This window comes from Dipodomys spectabilis, unplaced genomic scaffold (assembly GCF_019054845.1).
Source record: "Dipodomys spectabilis isolate Male_0828 unplaced genomic scaffold, ASM1905484v1 ptg000130l, whole genome shotgun sequence".
Classification (NCBI taxonomy): Eukaryota; Metazoa; Chordata; class Mammalia; order Rodentia; family Heteromyidae; genus Dipodomys; species Dipodomys spectabilis.
Genome location: NW_024870807.1, coordinates 3,030,570 through 3,046,235, shown reverse-complemented (window position 1 = coordinate 3,046,235; position 15,666 = coordinate 3,030,570). Strand labels below are relative to the sequence as shown.

Sequence of the window (15,666 nt, the reverse complement as noted above, 5' to 3'; positions counted from 1 at the left end):
AGGCATGGAAGAGAAGCAAAGGGAAAATAAACAGCTACTGTAAATATCCATGTAGAAATCTGCCAGTATGTCCTGCAGGACTAGGAGTAAAGTTCAATTAGAGTTGAAAAAACAGTATGTTCCCAAACAAATAAGTTCTGTGGACTGAAGAACATGTTTTTAATTATTTTATTGTTCTGGGTCTCTCAATTTACTCAAAGTGTTCCTTTGTGGGTGGGAGTGGGGATGAGCACAGTAGTACATGCCTGTAATCCCAGCACTCAGATGGCTGAGGCAGAAGGATGGAAAATATGAGACCTGCCTGGATCAGATATCAAGACCTTGTCTCAAAAAAGCAAAGCAAAACAAAAACTATTTTAAAAAGACAACAAAAAACCAGAATGATCAATTTATCATTTCCAACATAGCGAGGGAAAAAATAGTTTTTGTCTTTGGTTTGTTTTTGTTCTTTTAAATCTCAAAAGCCAAAACATTCTGTCTTGGATGAGGGACTCTGAGGAATCCATTTACCAGAAAATTATCTTCTGTGTGGCTCTAGACAGGCCAGCATTCCCAGGCTCAGGGAACACCTTGCTCAGTGAGCCCTGACATGATATACAGTTGCGGGGAGAAGGGGATCCTGGGAGCCCAAGAGCCTTTGTAATTTGCAGTCCAAAGAAATTTCTTGACAAGAGGTGTGGCACAAGTGGTACAGTGCCAGCTGTGAGCCAAAACAAAGCCACTCGAGAGCACAACACCCTGAATTCAAGGCCTGGTACCCACAGGAAAAAAATTTAAAGAAAAAACTAAAACAATTCTAGAAGTTTTTTTGTTTGTTTGTTTGTTGACCAAGCACTGGTGACTCACACCTATAATTCAAGTTACTCAAGGAGCTGAGATCTGAGGATTGAAGTTCAAAAGACAGCCAGAGCAGAAGAAAAGAAAATTGGGGGGGCTGGGAAGGTGGCTCAGTGGTAGAGTGCTTGCCTCGCCTGCATGAAGCCCTGGGTTCAATTCCTTGGTACCACATAAACAGAAAAGGCCAGAAGTGGCACTGTGGTTCCAGTAGTAGAGTGCTAGCCTTGAGCAAAAGAAGCTTAGGGACAGTGCTCAGGCCCTGAGTTCAAGCCCCAGGATTGGCAAAAAAAAAAAAAAAGTGGGATTCTGTTTTTTTGTTTTGTTTTGTTTTTTTGTTTTTTGTTTTTTTTTGTCTGTTGTGGGGCCTGAACTCTGTGCCTGGGCGCTGTCCCTTAGCTCTTCAGCTCAAGGCTAGCGCTCTACCACATGAGCCACAGCGCCACTTCTGTTTTTTTCTACCTATATGATGCTGAGGAACCAAACCCAGGGCCTCATGCATGAGAGGCAAGCACTCTACCACTGAGCCACCTTCCCAACCCCAAAATGTGGGATTCTTATCTCTAATTAACCAGCAAAAAGCTGAAGTGGAGGTATGATTTAAGAGGTAGAATGCCAGCCTTAAGTGTAAAAGCTAAACAGGAATGAGAGGCCCTGAGTTCAAGTCCCAGTATCACAAAGGAACTAAACTGAAAAAGAGACTGTTTAAATGACCTTGGAGTAGGCCAGCAAGGCCCAGAGGTGACCCATTCACTTCTTCGGCTTGGTTATGTCTAGAGTGACAGGTGTCCTTTCATTTTACCTACCACCTGGCTCCAGGGTCCCCAGGATTTATTCCACACTTCCATCCTAGCTCTGTGGGTACCCTCTGTGGTGAGGCTCAGTCCCACCCAGTGGCTGCTGGAGAAAGGTGGCAGGGTTTGGAGACAGCACAGTAAAAACTGCCAAGACACATACCAGCACTCGGACTCAATTAGCACACCAATCACAGGCTGAAATCTTAATTAGTAGTCATTGAGATCAAAAGCAAACTTTAAAAAAAAAAAAAAAGAGGACATAGAATCTTCCAGAGAATTTTCTATATAACTCAACCTGTAATTTCTCCAATCCCTAGTCATGAAGCCCAGCGGCCATGTCCGGTGGAAGTGGGGTCCAGCCATCTTCCTCTGTGGAGGAGCCTGTGACAGGACCTGAAGCTCCTGGACTGGAGCCAGCAATGTCTCTGCTTGCCCCTCACACCTGCAGTCCTGGTGGGGACTAGCCAAGCCTGAGTTACTGGCAGTAGAAGGTGAGCACATTCTCCTGGTTTCCTCGGATCAGGATGACAGGAGGGCTGAGGTCCTGGGACAGCGTCTCCAGCCACGCCATGTACAGTGAGCTGGGGCATTTCCCCTTCCTTCCTATGGGCAAGGTGCTGCAAGGCAAGAAGAGGCCACAGAAGAGGAATTACCCGGGGCCTTCCCCACACAGCCCAGCCCACCGTTCCTTTCTGAACAGCTCATCCTTTTATTAGCAACTTCAGAATCCTTTCTTCTCACTCACCCAAAGACTTCCCAGAAACCCTTTGGAGCCTGGCACTCAAAATGTATCTTGTAAGCATGCAGTCTTCTTTCTAGACAGAGCTGTGGCCTTGTCTCCACCAATCCTCCTAACCTCACCTCCTAAAGATCCTGTCCCATACCCTTAGAGCCACTGAGGCTTTTTCTTCCTCTTCCTAAAATAAATGCCAAGCTTGATCCTGCCCCAGGGCCTTTGCACTAGATGTTCCCACTGCCTAAGCAGCTGAACCTCTTCCAGCTCTTCACCCAATGGCTCCTTTGAATTATTCAAGTTTGGGTTTAAGTGAAGCTCTTCCAATTGCCCTCTGCAGAGATGGCTTCCCCTGCCTCTTCATCTTATCCCTCTATTTTAACATCATCGTAGTCCTTGGCAATCTCAAAAGCATCTTTCGGTGTATATATTTGATGTCCATCTGGAATATGTGTTTGCCCTTGAGCAGGCCAGTTTTCCCTTGTGCCTGGAACCAGGTCCCAGAGCTTTTGGCTAGGTGGGTGGTCCTACCCCATTGGACCACCCTTATCACCCTAGGTTGGCTTCTGAAGCCACAAACCTGCCTGATGGGTCATGTGACTCTGATGAGTGCCCTAGTCCCGCCCCCTGCCTGGTGGAAGCTGCCGAAGGGGACACCACCATTGCCTCTGGTGGACTGTGTCCAAATTGCACCATGCTGAGCAAATAACAAGATGGCCTGGGAACACTGGCGGGTCATGTTTTCCTATTTCAGGATGTGGCTTTTCTACCAGCTTAGAATTCCAAAGACGGAGCTGCATGCCTCTCAGCTGCTGGGGAAGACAGGACCTCCCAGACCCAGCTAGTGCCAGGAGAAGCCAAGGTGCCCTGGATGGGACTCAGCCCTGGGGACAGGCGGGACCCATCCTGACTCCCAACTGGAGAAGGTGGCGACCTGCCACTCGGGGGGTCCAGAGCTCAGGCTCAAGCATCATGAAGCTGCCAAGTCATGGCTTTGCTACGTCCTCAGCCACGTGGCCCTGGCAAAGTGCCTGACTGGCCCTGAGCCTCAGCGTCCTCTTTCCTAACAGATCACAATGGTGATCTCAAGTTTTGTAGGCTGTCTGTAGGCTTTGAAGAAAACAAAGCATATCTGGGCACGGCACCATGCTTGGCACACACAGGCACTTCTTTACACTGCAGCCATTGTCACCGGGGTTATTTTCCACCTTCACTAGGTAGCCGGACTGGCATGGGCACAGTGAGGACTGCCACTGAACCCTGAGAGCTTCCTGCCAGCTGCTTCTGCGCACTGCCCCCACCATCCCTGCTAAGAGCAGCTGAGATCCCCAAACAGCTGCCACTGACTTAAAAGGCCATTCTCAAAAGGCCGGGTGTGGTGGCTCTTGCCTGTAATCCCAGCCATTTGGAGAATCACGATTTGAGTTCAACCTGGGCAAAAAGTTAGTGAGACCACCCACCCTCCACGCACCCCCCCCCCCCCGTCTCAATCAATAAGCGAAGCATGGTGGTGCATGTCTATTTTCCTAGACACACAGGAAGCATAGTTGGGAAGATCGCGGTGCAGTTAGCTTGACAAAAAACACAGCCTTATCTGAAAAATAACTGAAAGGCAAAAAGGTGCTGGAGCCTGGCTCAAGTGATAGATCCCCTGCCTACCAATCAAGAGGCTCTGAGTTCAAACCATAGTCCCAGGGGAAATACAACAATCAAGGCATCACTTGGGAAAGCAGTGTCTTGTGATGGGAACAAGAGAATCCTGTTAAGTAATTGTCATCGTTGTTGGACAGTGTTTGGTGCAGGGCAAAGGGCTGCAAAGAACATGAAAGCCTGCTCTCCAGGTTTTACAGGGTGCCTGAAGCTGAAGATGCCCTGCTGGGAAATTCATTATTTTCAGGACCTGAATTCATAGACTTCAAAGGCCAAGGGAAAACAGGTGTCTGATGGTCAGGAGTAGGGTCACCCCCATTGGGGCGTGGCTTCAGCAGGAAGTTCCCTCCCCCAGTGCAGCCTGTCCACCTGTTCCAAGGCCCGTGCCTTTAACTGGTCCCAGAATCAATCAGTGACTGCATCCTGGCCCACAGAATGTACTCGCCTAAGAAACAAATCACCTCTAGAAATAATGCCACTCTAGAGCAAGGAGACTTGGTGTTTAAAACCACATCTCTTGGCCACAAAGAAAGGCAGCCTTAAGTCTAACCTAGGCCTGGAACCTTCAACAGACCTGCAATAGAATTCAAGCCAAGGGCTCAAAAATCCAGCCTCCTTCCTCCCTTTTAGAGGAGCAGGAAAGGGCAGGAAAATCCACGAGGCTCTTACCTCCAATTAACTGCCAGAAAACCAGATCTCAGCCTCCTGATAAAGGATGAAGCAAAATGACTGGGAGTATTGGCTCAAGTGGTAGAGAGCTTGCCTAGGGATACAAGGCCCTGAATTCTATCCCCAGTTGGGGGAGGAAGAAGAAAGGAGAAGGGGGAGTCTCCATTGAATAGAAATATTGCCGGTCACTGTTTGGGGGTTACTGTTTGTCTTTGAGGAGGACTGGCTACAAAAAAAGAGGTGCCTAATCCTGGCAGGACCTGCCCTTTAGTCCAGTCAAAGGCTGTGGGGCTGCCTTCCCAGGCTGGTAGCTGAGCTCAAAGAGCAGGGTGGGAGGTTGGGGTAGGGTGGAGGGCGTGACCAGATAAACTGCTGATTGGTGACTGGCAAACAACCAAGTGCTGCCTCTAAAAAGAGGCTCTAGAAATAGCTGGAGAATGCAAGTCTGTCACTGCACTGGTGGAGTCATTCTGTCCTTCCAATTTCTGGATCCTGGGCCCTGCCCCAGCCCTTGATCAGAAGGGATTTCAGAATTTGCCCCTGGCATACTGGTGGAGCTGACCTGGGGCTGTCCTCGAGGACACGCTGGTATGTCTCCAACTTGGAGCTCAGAATTGTGCCCACACGTAACCACTCAGCTGGTCCAAGAGTTTTGGCTCTCGTTAGCCAGGATGCCAGGGTGGGGTGAGGTATGTTGTGGTGGCCTCTGCTAATCCCTCCAAGGGTGGTGGGTGAAGGTTGGCTTTTCCTGAGGTCTCGGGGTACACAGTGGGAGGGGGTGAAAGAAACCAGCAAGTCAGAGTGGGGTCACCTCTGCAATCAAATTCCTCATCTCCGGGCCTGAGAGATGGACTCATGTTTAAGGGTGGGTAGATACAGACTCTCCGTATGTCAGCAGGAAAGAGAATCTTAGAAATATTTGAGTGACGCCATTTTGATCATTGGGGAAATTGAGGCCAGAGAGATGGGTACTGGTGTGGGGGGTTACTTCGCCACACAGTGAACTCAGGGCAAGTCAAAATGCACACTTGCTTCTCTGAGTACAGGTAGCAGGGCGGGGCGGGGTGGGCGAGGTGTGGTAGCTCTGTACATCTGTGCACATGGTGGGCACGTACCCCAGGCCCCCACCCTGGAGAAGTCTAGCAGCCAGCAAGGTGAAGCTGTTTCCACTGCCCCAAACACCTACCCTGTCCTCACCCTCTGTCACCTTACCCTAGGAACATTCTTGAATATTCTCTACTAGGCTTGGCCAGAGACTTGAGATATACCCAGCCCCTTCCCCTAGCACTTTCTTAGTGATAAAAACAAAAACAAAACAACAAACCCAGGACCCTTCCTGGGGTACAGCCTGTTCAGTCACATGGAGGCCTTGGCTGTCACCATCTTGACACTTTTTCCAATGCCTTAGGTGACCTGGAATGTAGAGGAGATGGCCTGGAAAAGGGGAACCACAGCTGCCTCCTTGATCGCTGGCAAACAGCACCCTTCTAGCTGGCAGAGGCCCTGGAAGTTCCACTGCACATCTTGAATCCAAGCGGCAGGCTCGTAGCTGTCCTCAGAATTCCCAGGCAGTGGCCTCAGGAAGTGAGAAAGGCCATTTCATGTCTTGGGGAAGTCCCTTGTCCCGAGCTGGGGCCTCAGAGGGCCTGGGCTGGCTGTGTTATTTCTGCTGGCCTCAGAGAGCAGAATCACACCGAGACCCGCTCTGTGCCCTGCCTTGGCCAACACCCACAGAGGGGCAGCCAGGATCTGGATGTGGGTCCAGGTGAAGCTGTGTGGCCAGCAGCCCCCTGTCACTCTTATTCGAGCTGGGGATAGCCTGTGGCCAAAGAGAGTTAGACAATTCCTGACCAACAGGCCTTGCTTTGCTTCTGGTCTGTGCCAGGTGCTCCCTCTGCCAAGCATGTCTGGCAGGGGGAAAAAAAGGGCAGTAAACAAGGAAAGAGCAGCAGGGAGAGATGGCCAGCAATGCCTAGGACCCATGAGACCCTAGGCCTGTGCCAGCTTGCACTTGGGCAGAGGTGTGAAGCAGGGGCATGGCTGGCAACACGCTGAGAGTCTGCCCAGGCTGGGTTGACAGGAGCTGCCGGCCCTACTGCTCCAGCCCTTCCTGGCCCTTTCCAGGGCTGCTGTCCTGCTCACCCTGACAGGCCGCTCCTCCTGCCTACCCAACTACTTACATGACCACCAGCGCTGCATCTCTGGAATAATCCAGCAGAATCTCGTTCAGCCTCACCTGCCGAAGGGACTGGGCCGGGAGAGATGGATCTGTCACTGGGTGCATCCATGACTGAGTCCTGTCAACCCTACCCAGGGGATGGTCTAGTTCTTCTTGCAGACATTTCTGCCCCCAGGAAAAGAGGGACCCTCCTGGTAACTGAGCTCCAAGTCCACCTCCTTCAGGAGCATCCTCCATCTCATTCCTTGCCTGATTATTGTCACAACCAGCAGGATGGTGGGAAGAGGAAGAGCTTTTCTAGCAGAGACAGCCTGGGCCCCTGGTACCCAGAGGATGTTCTGTGTGAATGACAGGAGGGGCTCTGCCCGGTCTGTGACACTATGCTAGGCTCTGGAGTGAACTTCCTCTGGATATGACACACATGTTGCATTTTCCAAAAGGCCAGCCAGCAACGTGAATACCTGGGGCCCCAGGCTCTGCCCAATGGCTCGGGGAATTCTCCAGAGCCTGCGTAGGGCTGGACTGGAGTCCTGAGCCTGGAGCTGTCTCAAATCGTTCAGAAATGTCTGATGCTCAGGGTCTGATAGTAGGTGGACACCCGTTTTAGAGACTGGAAGACTGGAGAGGGAGTAAGCAGATGGACAGGAATCCTCCCCCTACTGACAGGGGATGTTCAGTGACACCCACACATTACACACAGCTGTGGTGATCAGAAATGTCTCAACAGGAAGACAACTATCATGGGAGATGGGAGAATCACCCTCAGTGGAGAACCACTGGTGTAGGGCTCACAGGAGCAGAATCAGCCTCTTGGCTCCTTACTCCACTTTAAAAAGGTGACATGTTAAGTCCCCCCGCCATGCCCACACCTCTCCCAGCCCTTGCCAGATTCCTGGCTATGTTGTCTAGGGAAGAATAGGCCCTGGCATTGGGCTCCATCTAGGGTGACGGAGGGAGCTTTGAGGAACAGGCCCTGTATCATGAAGCCCTTCCACCAGACTCCCAGAAATGGGGAGGAAAGGGAGGACTCCAGACACTGAATGGGCAGGGATCTAAAATCTCTTGGAGAGACGACAGTGAGCTCCCCCCAGGGGGAAGCGGGGTGAGGAACAAGAGGAGGGGTTCAGGAAGCTCAAGATATAGGGACATGGGCTGTGACCAGGGGATGGTAAGCTGGACCCCCACCCTGGCTCCTGCAAGGGCCTCCCTCCTCTGCACCTTGACTCTGTTCTTGTTCATCTCCTCATCCGAGATCTTCCAGGGACAATCCCGCCTCATCTCGGCAACCGTGGCCTCGTCCTTAAAGCCGTCATTCAGGCGGAAGGGTGCCAGCATGTCTTCAAATCGTTTGATGCTGTGGAAAAGAGAGGCAAAGCGAGGAAGGTAAGATGCCCCATCGAGGAGGGTGAGGGGCCCCATGAGGCATTTATATCCCAGTGGCTTCTGTGTAGAATCCCGCTCTGGTGCTCTGAGCTGCCCTGACTGACCTGGACTCTACCTCCACTCAGTAGGAGGGCACTGAGACTGGGCCCCATCCTGAGTTCCTGGGCACAGGCCTTGAGGTACAGCATGTCTGGCCCAGGTAAGGAGTAGCAAAGGAGTATTGGGGCTAGAGCAAGGGGGCAGCGGGCAGAGGGAATGTCCCTGCTGCCTGGGATCCTTCACAGAGAACTCACTGCTCAGCCCGAGGCTTCTGGTTGATATCAGGAAGGACATGTACTTCGTGGAAGCCCAGCCGGAACTTGCTCAACAGAGAAATGATCCTGCAAACAGATGGGGAGTCTTAAAAGCGTGTTCATTCATTCATTGCCTCATTCATTCAGTTAACTTGTACTACGCTGAGTTTGTAGCTCTGAGCAGAATCGATCCCTCCCTGGTGGAAGTGACTTTCTCACACAGGACTGGAGCAGACAGTAAGAAATCCCAGTATAGTAAGCCATTCAGTAACGAGTGATACGAAGAACACAGTTGACCAAAATTTCCCCAAGTATCTCGTATCGCATGCCATTCCTGGTCCACTGCAGCTCAGATTTTAATGTGTCAATGTTAATGTAGCTTCCAATCAGCTGATCTGGGCCAGGCCTGGGATTCTGCTCTTCTTCCTCTTCCTCCTCCTTCTCATCCTTTTTCTTCTTTTTTATTTTTCTGGCAGTATTAGGGTTTGGCCTCAGGAGGATCTTGCCTAGCAAGTGCTCTACCACTGAGCCATGCCTCTAGCCCTTTTTCTGTGAGATAGGGTCTCAACGTTTGTCTAACTCATGCCTAGACTTCAGTCCTCTTAGATTAGGCTTCCCAGAATCCGAATCCCCAATTAGCATGCTACATTTCTAAGTGACATCCCAGGATGTTACTAGGCTATGAACCACACTTAGACTAGCAAAGGCCTAAGGATGGAGAAAGTTGAAAAGGGAAAGAGTGACCAAAGGGGCAGGTATGGTAGCTCATGCCTGTAATCTCAGCTCTGTAAGAGGATCAGGGCTCTTGGAAGCCCAGGCAAAATGCTAGTGAGACTCTATCCAAAAAACAATCTAAAAGTAAAATGAGATAGAGGTGTGACTCAAGCCAGAAAGCACCAGCCTAGCAAGGGCAAGGCCCTTAGTTCAAACCCTAGTATCACCAAAATAAAAATAAAATACTGTACAATAAAAGTGACGGAGGAAATAAAGGTAATAGAAACTGAGAATCAGAAGCAGCAGGCAGGGCCAAACAATGTAAGGGCACAAGCATGGTAGTAGCTGTTAGGGAAGACCTCACAGAGGAGGTTATGCCAACAGAGAGCCGGTGGCTCATGCCTATGATCCTAGCTACTCAGGAGGCTGAGATCTGAGGGTCACAATTTGAAGCCAGCCCAGGCAAGAAAGTCCATGAAGCTCTTACTCTGATTAACTACCAGAAAACTGGAAGTCGCACTGTGGCTCAAACTGGTAGAGTGCTTGCCTTGAGCAAAAAAGCTCAGGAACAGTGCCCAGGTGCTGAGTTTAAGCTCCATGACCAACAACAACAAAGAAACGTTCCCCAGAGGAGGTAATGATCCAGCTGGATGGTGCATGCTGGGTAAAGGAGGTGGGGCAGGGGAATTGTACATAAAGGTGTCTTCACAGCAGCATACCTACCTGAGTTTACCACTGAGTCAGAACCGTGGGCAGGACGTGATTGGGTAAGGCCCACATGGTGCTGCAGTGCCTATTAGGTTAGGGACCCCTGGCCTCCAAGGTAAGTAAAGTTATAAGTATGGGAACAGGGGCAGAACAGAGTCTTCAGGAACAGCTTGGGCCCTATAGTCAAGCTCTGCTGGCTGCTGAACCTGGGAACAGGAGGATTTGAAAGCATATCTGTGGGCAGTGTTAGCATTATCCCCATCTCTGAATGTGGCTTAAGTGGTAGAGAACTAACCTTGAGCAAAAGAAGCTCAGGGACAGTGCCCAGGCCCTGAATTCAATAACCAGGAGTGGCAAAAAAAAAAAAAAAAGTGTATGTATGTATAAAAACTTGTTAAGACAAAAACTGTCATCATAATGTAAAAAAAAAAAAAAAATGGATGAGTTTAAGTTTAAACTCCAAGGAAGGTCATGAGGTTTGGGCATTAGCAAAAGTCTCAAAGGATTATCACATTGTTTTAAAGAGGAACTTTAGTTAAAAGGTTTTTTATTCTTGTCTTTTTTTTTTGTCGGTCCTGGGGTCTGAACTCTGGGCCTGGGCACTATCCCTCAGCTCTTCAGCTCAAGGCTAATGCTCTACCACTTGAGCCACAGTGCCACTTCCGGCCTTTTCTGTTTATGTGGTGCTGAGGAATGGAACCCAGGGCCTGATGCATGCAAGGCAAGCACTCTACCACTGAGCCACCTTCCTAGCCCTTGTTATTTGTTTAAACATGGAGATTCTATTAAATTCTGCTTGTTGTTGCTTAAATCTTGAGCTCTCTCTACTATCTAGCATTGACCACCTGATTGTGCCATCTTGGCATCAAGGTAAATCTCAAAAAAGCTCTGGGAGGTGGAGTCAACCTGCCCCTCAGGTAGTGAGCATGCCTGAGTTTTTAGAGGCAGAGGTGGGGATGTGATATCTCAAGCTCCCTGGGACCCTGAACTCTGGAGCTACTCGACTTGTTCTGCGCCTTGCATTTTAGATAACTAACATGGGAATTTAGACAGCTAACATGGGAATAACTAATATGTTATTTAGATAAAAACATGGGAAATGAGGACCTTTACCAAACAAACTGCCAAGCAAATACTTCTTAGACAGTATCAGCCAAGCAACAAATCAGGGACCCCTGACTACTTTGCCTATTTATAACAGGAAGTAGCTCCAAAGAAATGACCTCCATCCGTACTCCCGACCAGTACCCCTAGATATTATTATTATTATTAAACAAAGTGAGAGAATGTTAGCATTATCCCCACCTCCAGTCCTCAGCTCTACCCAGACCTGAGCTCCTCCCAACCCTAGAGTTCCTACCAGGATAGCTTCCACTTCCTCTCTTTGCCCAGAACACCTGCACCTGCAGAGTACCTGACCCCACTAACTCCAGAGTGACCCACCTGGATGGGGCAGAAGCCATATTGCTCCCTCTCCAGGGGGAGATATGGCCCCTCTAATAAACCTTATAATAATCTTTCTCCTGTGTCTGCCTGCCTCCACGTGGTCCCCTGGGCTGGGCAGGATGGATCCTAACAGGCAGCCTTGTCTTGCTGTGCAGGTAATGGCAGAACCGGAAGGCTGGGTTATGGAGAAGGCAGATCATGTGACTCAGTAAGAACCAGTTGGGTGGCTAAGGAGTTCTTCACGTGAAGGACACACTGTTGCTCAATGTACGATGGCCTTGAGCTCAGCCAGTCTCAGAAGGCCCAGCTGTTGCCTGGGAAGCTGAGACTGAGACTCAGGCCTTCTTAGCTTTTGAGAGAGCCCAGAGGCCAGCTGCTGCTGTCCTCAAGCAATGCTGTCCTTGGCTTTGGGGGGCGGGGAGGGGAAAGAAGCCTTTTAGAGGTAAAATCCTCAGCAGGGAGAGCACAGAGATGGGACTGCTGGGTTGATTGGAAGAAGAGTTGCAGTCCTGGAGGGGGAAGAGGTTCCCTCTTATCATGGCTTTGGGGTAGCCAGGCCAGTATGGCTGCAGAGGGCTCTAGAGGCTGGGCAGGATTCTTCTCTCTGGCTACAAACCACCTCACCTAATTTTCTGTGTGTGTGTGTGTGTGTGTGTGTGTGTGTGTGTGTGTGTGTGTGTGTGTGTGTGTGTGTGTGTGTGTGTGTGCCAGTTGTGTGGCTTCAACTCAGGGCTTGAGTTTTCTTGCTAAATGTTAGCACTCTACCACTTGAGCCCTTTTTGGTGATTCATTGGAGATAAGAGTCTCACAGACTTTCCTGCCCTGGCTGGCTTCGAATCGAAATCTTTCGATCTCAGTCTCCTGAGCAGCTAGGATTATAGGTGTGAGCCACTGGCTCCCACATTCACCTGACTTTCTTTTAAATTTTATTTTATTGTAAAGGTTTGTGCAGAGGGGTTACAGTTACATAAGTAAGGCAATGAGTACATTTCTTGTTGAACATTGTTGCCCCCCTCTCGTTTTTCTACCACTTTTTGACCTCACTTGACCTTGTTCTAAAGCCACAGTTGCTCAGCTCCACTTGCCCAGCTCCTGCCAGCACCACGCCAGTATGCTGCCTGTTTCACTATTTACTTTCGAGTCTGTTTAAATCAGCTCACATTGTGACTTACGATTTGAATATGGTTTGAGCTCAGGTTGAAATTTAATCCTCTGTGTGAGGTGCCAGAGGGGTTAGTGTGGGGCCTATGGGAAGTGAGCGGGATTGGAAAAAGTCATCAGAATCCCCACAGTTGAAGTCTGGTGGCTTTATAGGGAGAAAGAGGCCAGACATGTGCTCTCTGTCTCTGTCACATGCTGCCCTATGCCACCTGGGGGCCCTTACCTTGCACCAGAACTGTAAGCTAAATCTTTCTTCTTCTTCTTCTGTTTTTTTTTTTTCTTTTTTTTTTGATGTCAGCCTAAGGCTGGGTGGTGTCTCTGAGCTTCTTTTTCTCAAGGCTAATGCTCTACCACTTGAGCCACAGTTCTACTTCTTTTGGTAGTTAATTGGAGACACAAATCTCACAGACTGGCTTTGAGCCATGATCCTCAGATCTGAGCTTCCTGAGTAGCTAGTATTGCAGGTGTGAATTACCAGTGCCTGGCTTCCTCTTTTCTTCCTCTTGTTATAATAATGGAAATGGACAAATATAGTTAGAGAAGGAAATCTAATGTTATAATCTAAAGGAAAATAGAACCCACAGCACCTCTTGCTAGAAAGAGGTAGCAATTAAAACCCACATAAATAAGCCAGAGTCATTTAATTCCAGCCAGAGGCTGTTGTCTGCCAAGCCTTCAAGCCCAGGCCTGCTGCTTTTGTTTAGGCAGAAGCAGAAGCACAGAACAACATGAAACTAAGACCTCTCATCCAGTTGGCTACAGAATTAAAGGAGAATTAAAAGTCATACATATGCCAGGTGCTGGTGGCTCATGCCTGTCATCCTAACTAGTCAGAAGGCTAAGATCTGAGAGGATCACAGTTCAAAGCCAGCTCCAGGGAGAAAAGCCCATGAGACTCTTAACTCCAACTCACTAGCAGAAAGCCAGAAGTACAAGGTTCAATTGGTTGAGTGCCAACCATGAGCCAAAAAGCCAAGAGAGAACATAAGGCACAGAGTTCGAGCCTAACCACTGACACACACATTTAAAAAAAAAAATCACTTCTCTCCAGAAGATTCAGAACACACCAGAAAGGAAAAGAGGCCTGCTCTGTAGAGCCCAGGTCACCACAACTGTGACCTGGGACAATCCCGGGCCTGTCTGGGGGCCGAGGGGCTGGCGGATGTGACCCCAGCCGGCCTGTCTACTTACGCCTTTCTCTCCTGGTCCATCCTGTTGATCTGGCCCCCGACGAACACCCGGACCCTGCACTTGCTCCACCTCTTCTTGCGGCGGAGGAGGTAGGGGATGAGGAGGGTGAGACCTGGCACGGAGGGGCCCCCAGAGACAAGAGGAAAGTACTCAGGAGAGAGCTCAATAATGTGGGTCCCCTGTCCATCCTGCCACAGGAAAACCCTGCTCTTTGCTGGCCTCAGTTCCCTTGCCTATGTAAGAGCTCCCTAACTAAACCCTGATTGCCACGGTGATCCAGGTTTATTTGGCCCAGTGCTCTGAACAAGCTGGCATGGAATAATGGGGATCTTCACGCAAACAAGTGGATCACTGGGATTTGCCAAAAACAGAATATCTGACTAATGAATGGGATCCTGCTCCCTGACCCTTGACCCTGGCCTGCCTGTCATCTCTCCACTGAGGCTGAGGGCCAGCCACTGTATATCTAGTGCCTCATCCTGGATCCTCCTTTCCCTTGATAAAGAAGGAGATGGTGTCTGGTTAGCCCTGGGAGCCCCTGGGGTCAGCCACGTATGGAGCAAGTGCTCAGCTGACATTGGCTCTCACAGTTAGAATAGAGTCAGCTGTAGGCGTGGCAGAGACTGGGCCTCCCAGCCAAGGCCACAGCTGTCCCCTGTCTCCTAACAGCTGTCCCAGAGTCCCTGTGACTGGGGTGTAGTACGGAATATAACAGCACAGCACCCCCACATGGTGAGTGCCTCTCCCTCTCTCTCTCTCTCTCTCTCTGTCTCTCTGTCTCTGTCTCTGTCTCTGTCTCTCTGTCTCTCTCTCTGTTAGCCATGGGGCTTGAACTCAGGGTCTGGGCACTGGCCCTGAGTTTTTTGCTCAAGGCTAGTGCTCTACCACTTTGGTGGTTCATTGGAGATAAGAACCTCATGGACTTTGCTGCCCCAGTTGGCTTTGAACCATGATCCTCAGATCTCAGCCTTCTAAGTAGCTAGGATTGCAGGCGTGAGCCACTCAGTGCCTGGTGGTAAAGCTTCTTCATACTGCAATGTAGGGCAGTGCAAAGGGCTTAGACAATTTGTTTTTCTCTGAATCCTTCCACTCTGAGACTAGCTGAATCCATGGATGTAAAACCCATGGATCTGGGGTTGATTGCACTCCATTGTGCTAAGACATTTTTTCTCTGGCTCTATCAAAGGCTGGAAAGGTAAAGCTCAAAAGTCTTGCTTTAAGATGAGCTGGTGAAGGTGTTTCTGGGAGCATTCCTACACTTTCCCATCATCCAATCAGCTTCCCCATTTACAGGCCCCAACTTCCAAGGTCAATCAGTCAGAAGGTTCTAGTTCCTGTTGCCCTCAGCTCCTCTACTCAGGGGTCTTCATTTCTACAGCTGAAAAGCTGGATGCCAGAGAGTGGGGCCCAGCCCAGTTCCCCTTAACCTGGCCGAGGGTCCTGGTTGTCCCCTCTGCTGGATTCTGGGTCTTAGCCACCAGAGCAGCCCGGGAAAGGCAGCCAGAGCCAGGATGGGCTCAGGGGGCCTGACCTCCATCATCAAAGAGCCAGTAGATGTCCACGGTCTTCGTGCCCTGCCCCGACTGGAAGATGGTGCGGGCCTGCTCCTCCCGCACAAGGGCCTCGGCGTCCACTGCAGGAGGGAGGCAGCTGGTCAGGGCAGCACTTTCCACACCAGGCCTTGCGTGAAAGCAGCCCCTGCGGCCTTACATCATCGGGGCACATGGGCAGAAATAGGGAAACCTGGGTAGACCTGATGCCCCTTGTGGTGCCAACTTCGATTGGCAGGAACCTGGCCCTGGATGCCTCTCCTACTCTCCCCCTCCTTGGGGGGCGTGCTGGGAGCTTTTGATAGGGGGCATCCCCTTCCTTCTCTTGAACACCCCTGAACCCCTTACAAATGTCACG

General features: G+C 50.2%; 1 protein-coding gene across 2 annotated transcripts in view; it reads right to left on the bottom strand.

Moving 5' to 3' along the window:
• Positions 1–1,807: 1,807 nt before the first annotated feature.
• Positions 1,808–15,666, bottom strand: part of Slc12a3 (solute carrier family 12 member 3) — a 34,724-nt gene continuing 20,865 nt past the window's right edge. For both annotated transcript variants that reach the window (XM_042689907.1, XM_042689908.1), the window contains exons 21-26: positions 15,290–15,391; positions 13,759–13,870; positions 8,539–8,625; positions 8,081–8,216; positions 6,864–6,931; positions 1,808–2,248 (exon numbers count right to left, since the gene is read on the bottom strand). In XM_042689907.1, coding sequence (XP_042545841.1) covers positions 2,107–2,248; positions 6,864–6,931; positions 8,081–8,216; positions 8,539–8,625; positions 13,759–13,870; positions 15,290–15,391 — 647 coding nt within the window. In that variant the 3' untranslated portion in view covers positions 1,808–2,106. The remainder of the gene's footprint in view (positions 2,249–6,863; positions 6,932–8,080; positions 8,217–8,538; positions 8,626–13,758; positions 13,871–15,289; positions 15,392–15,666) is intronic.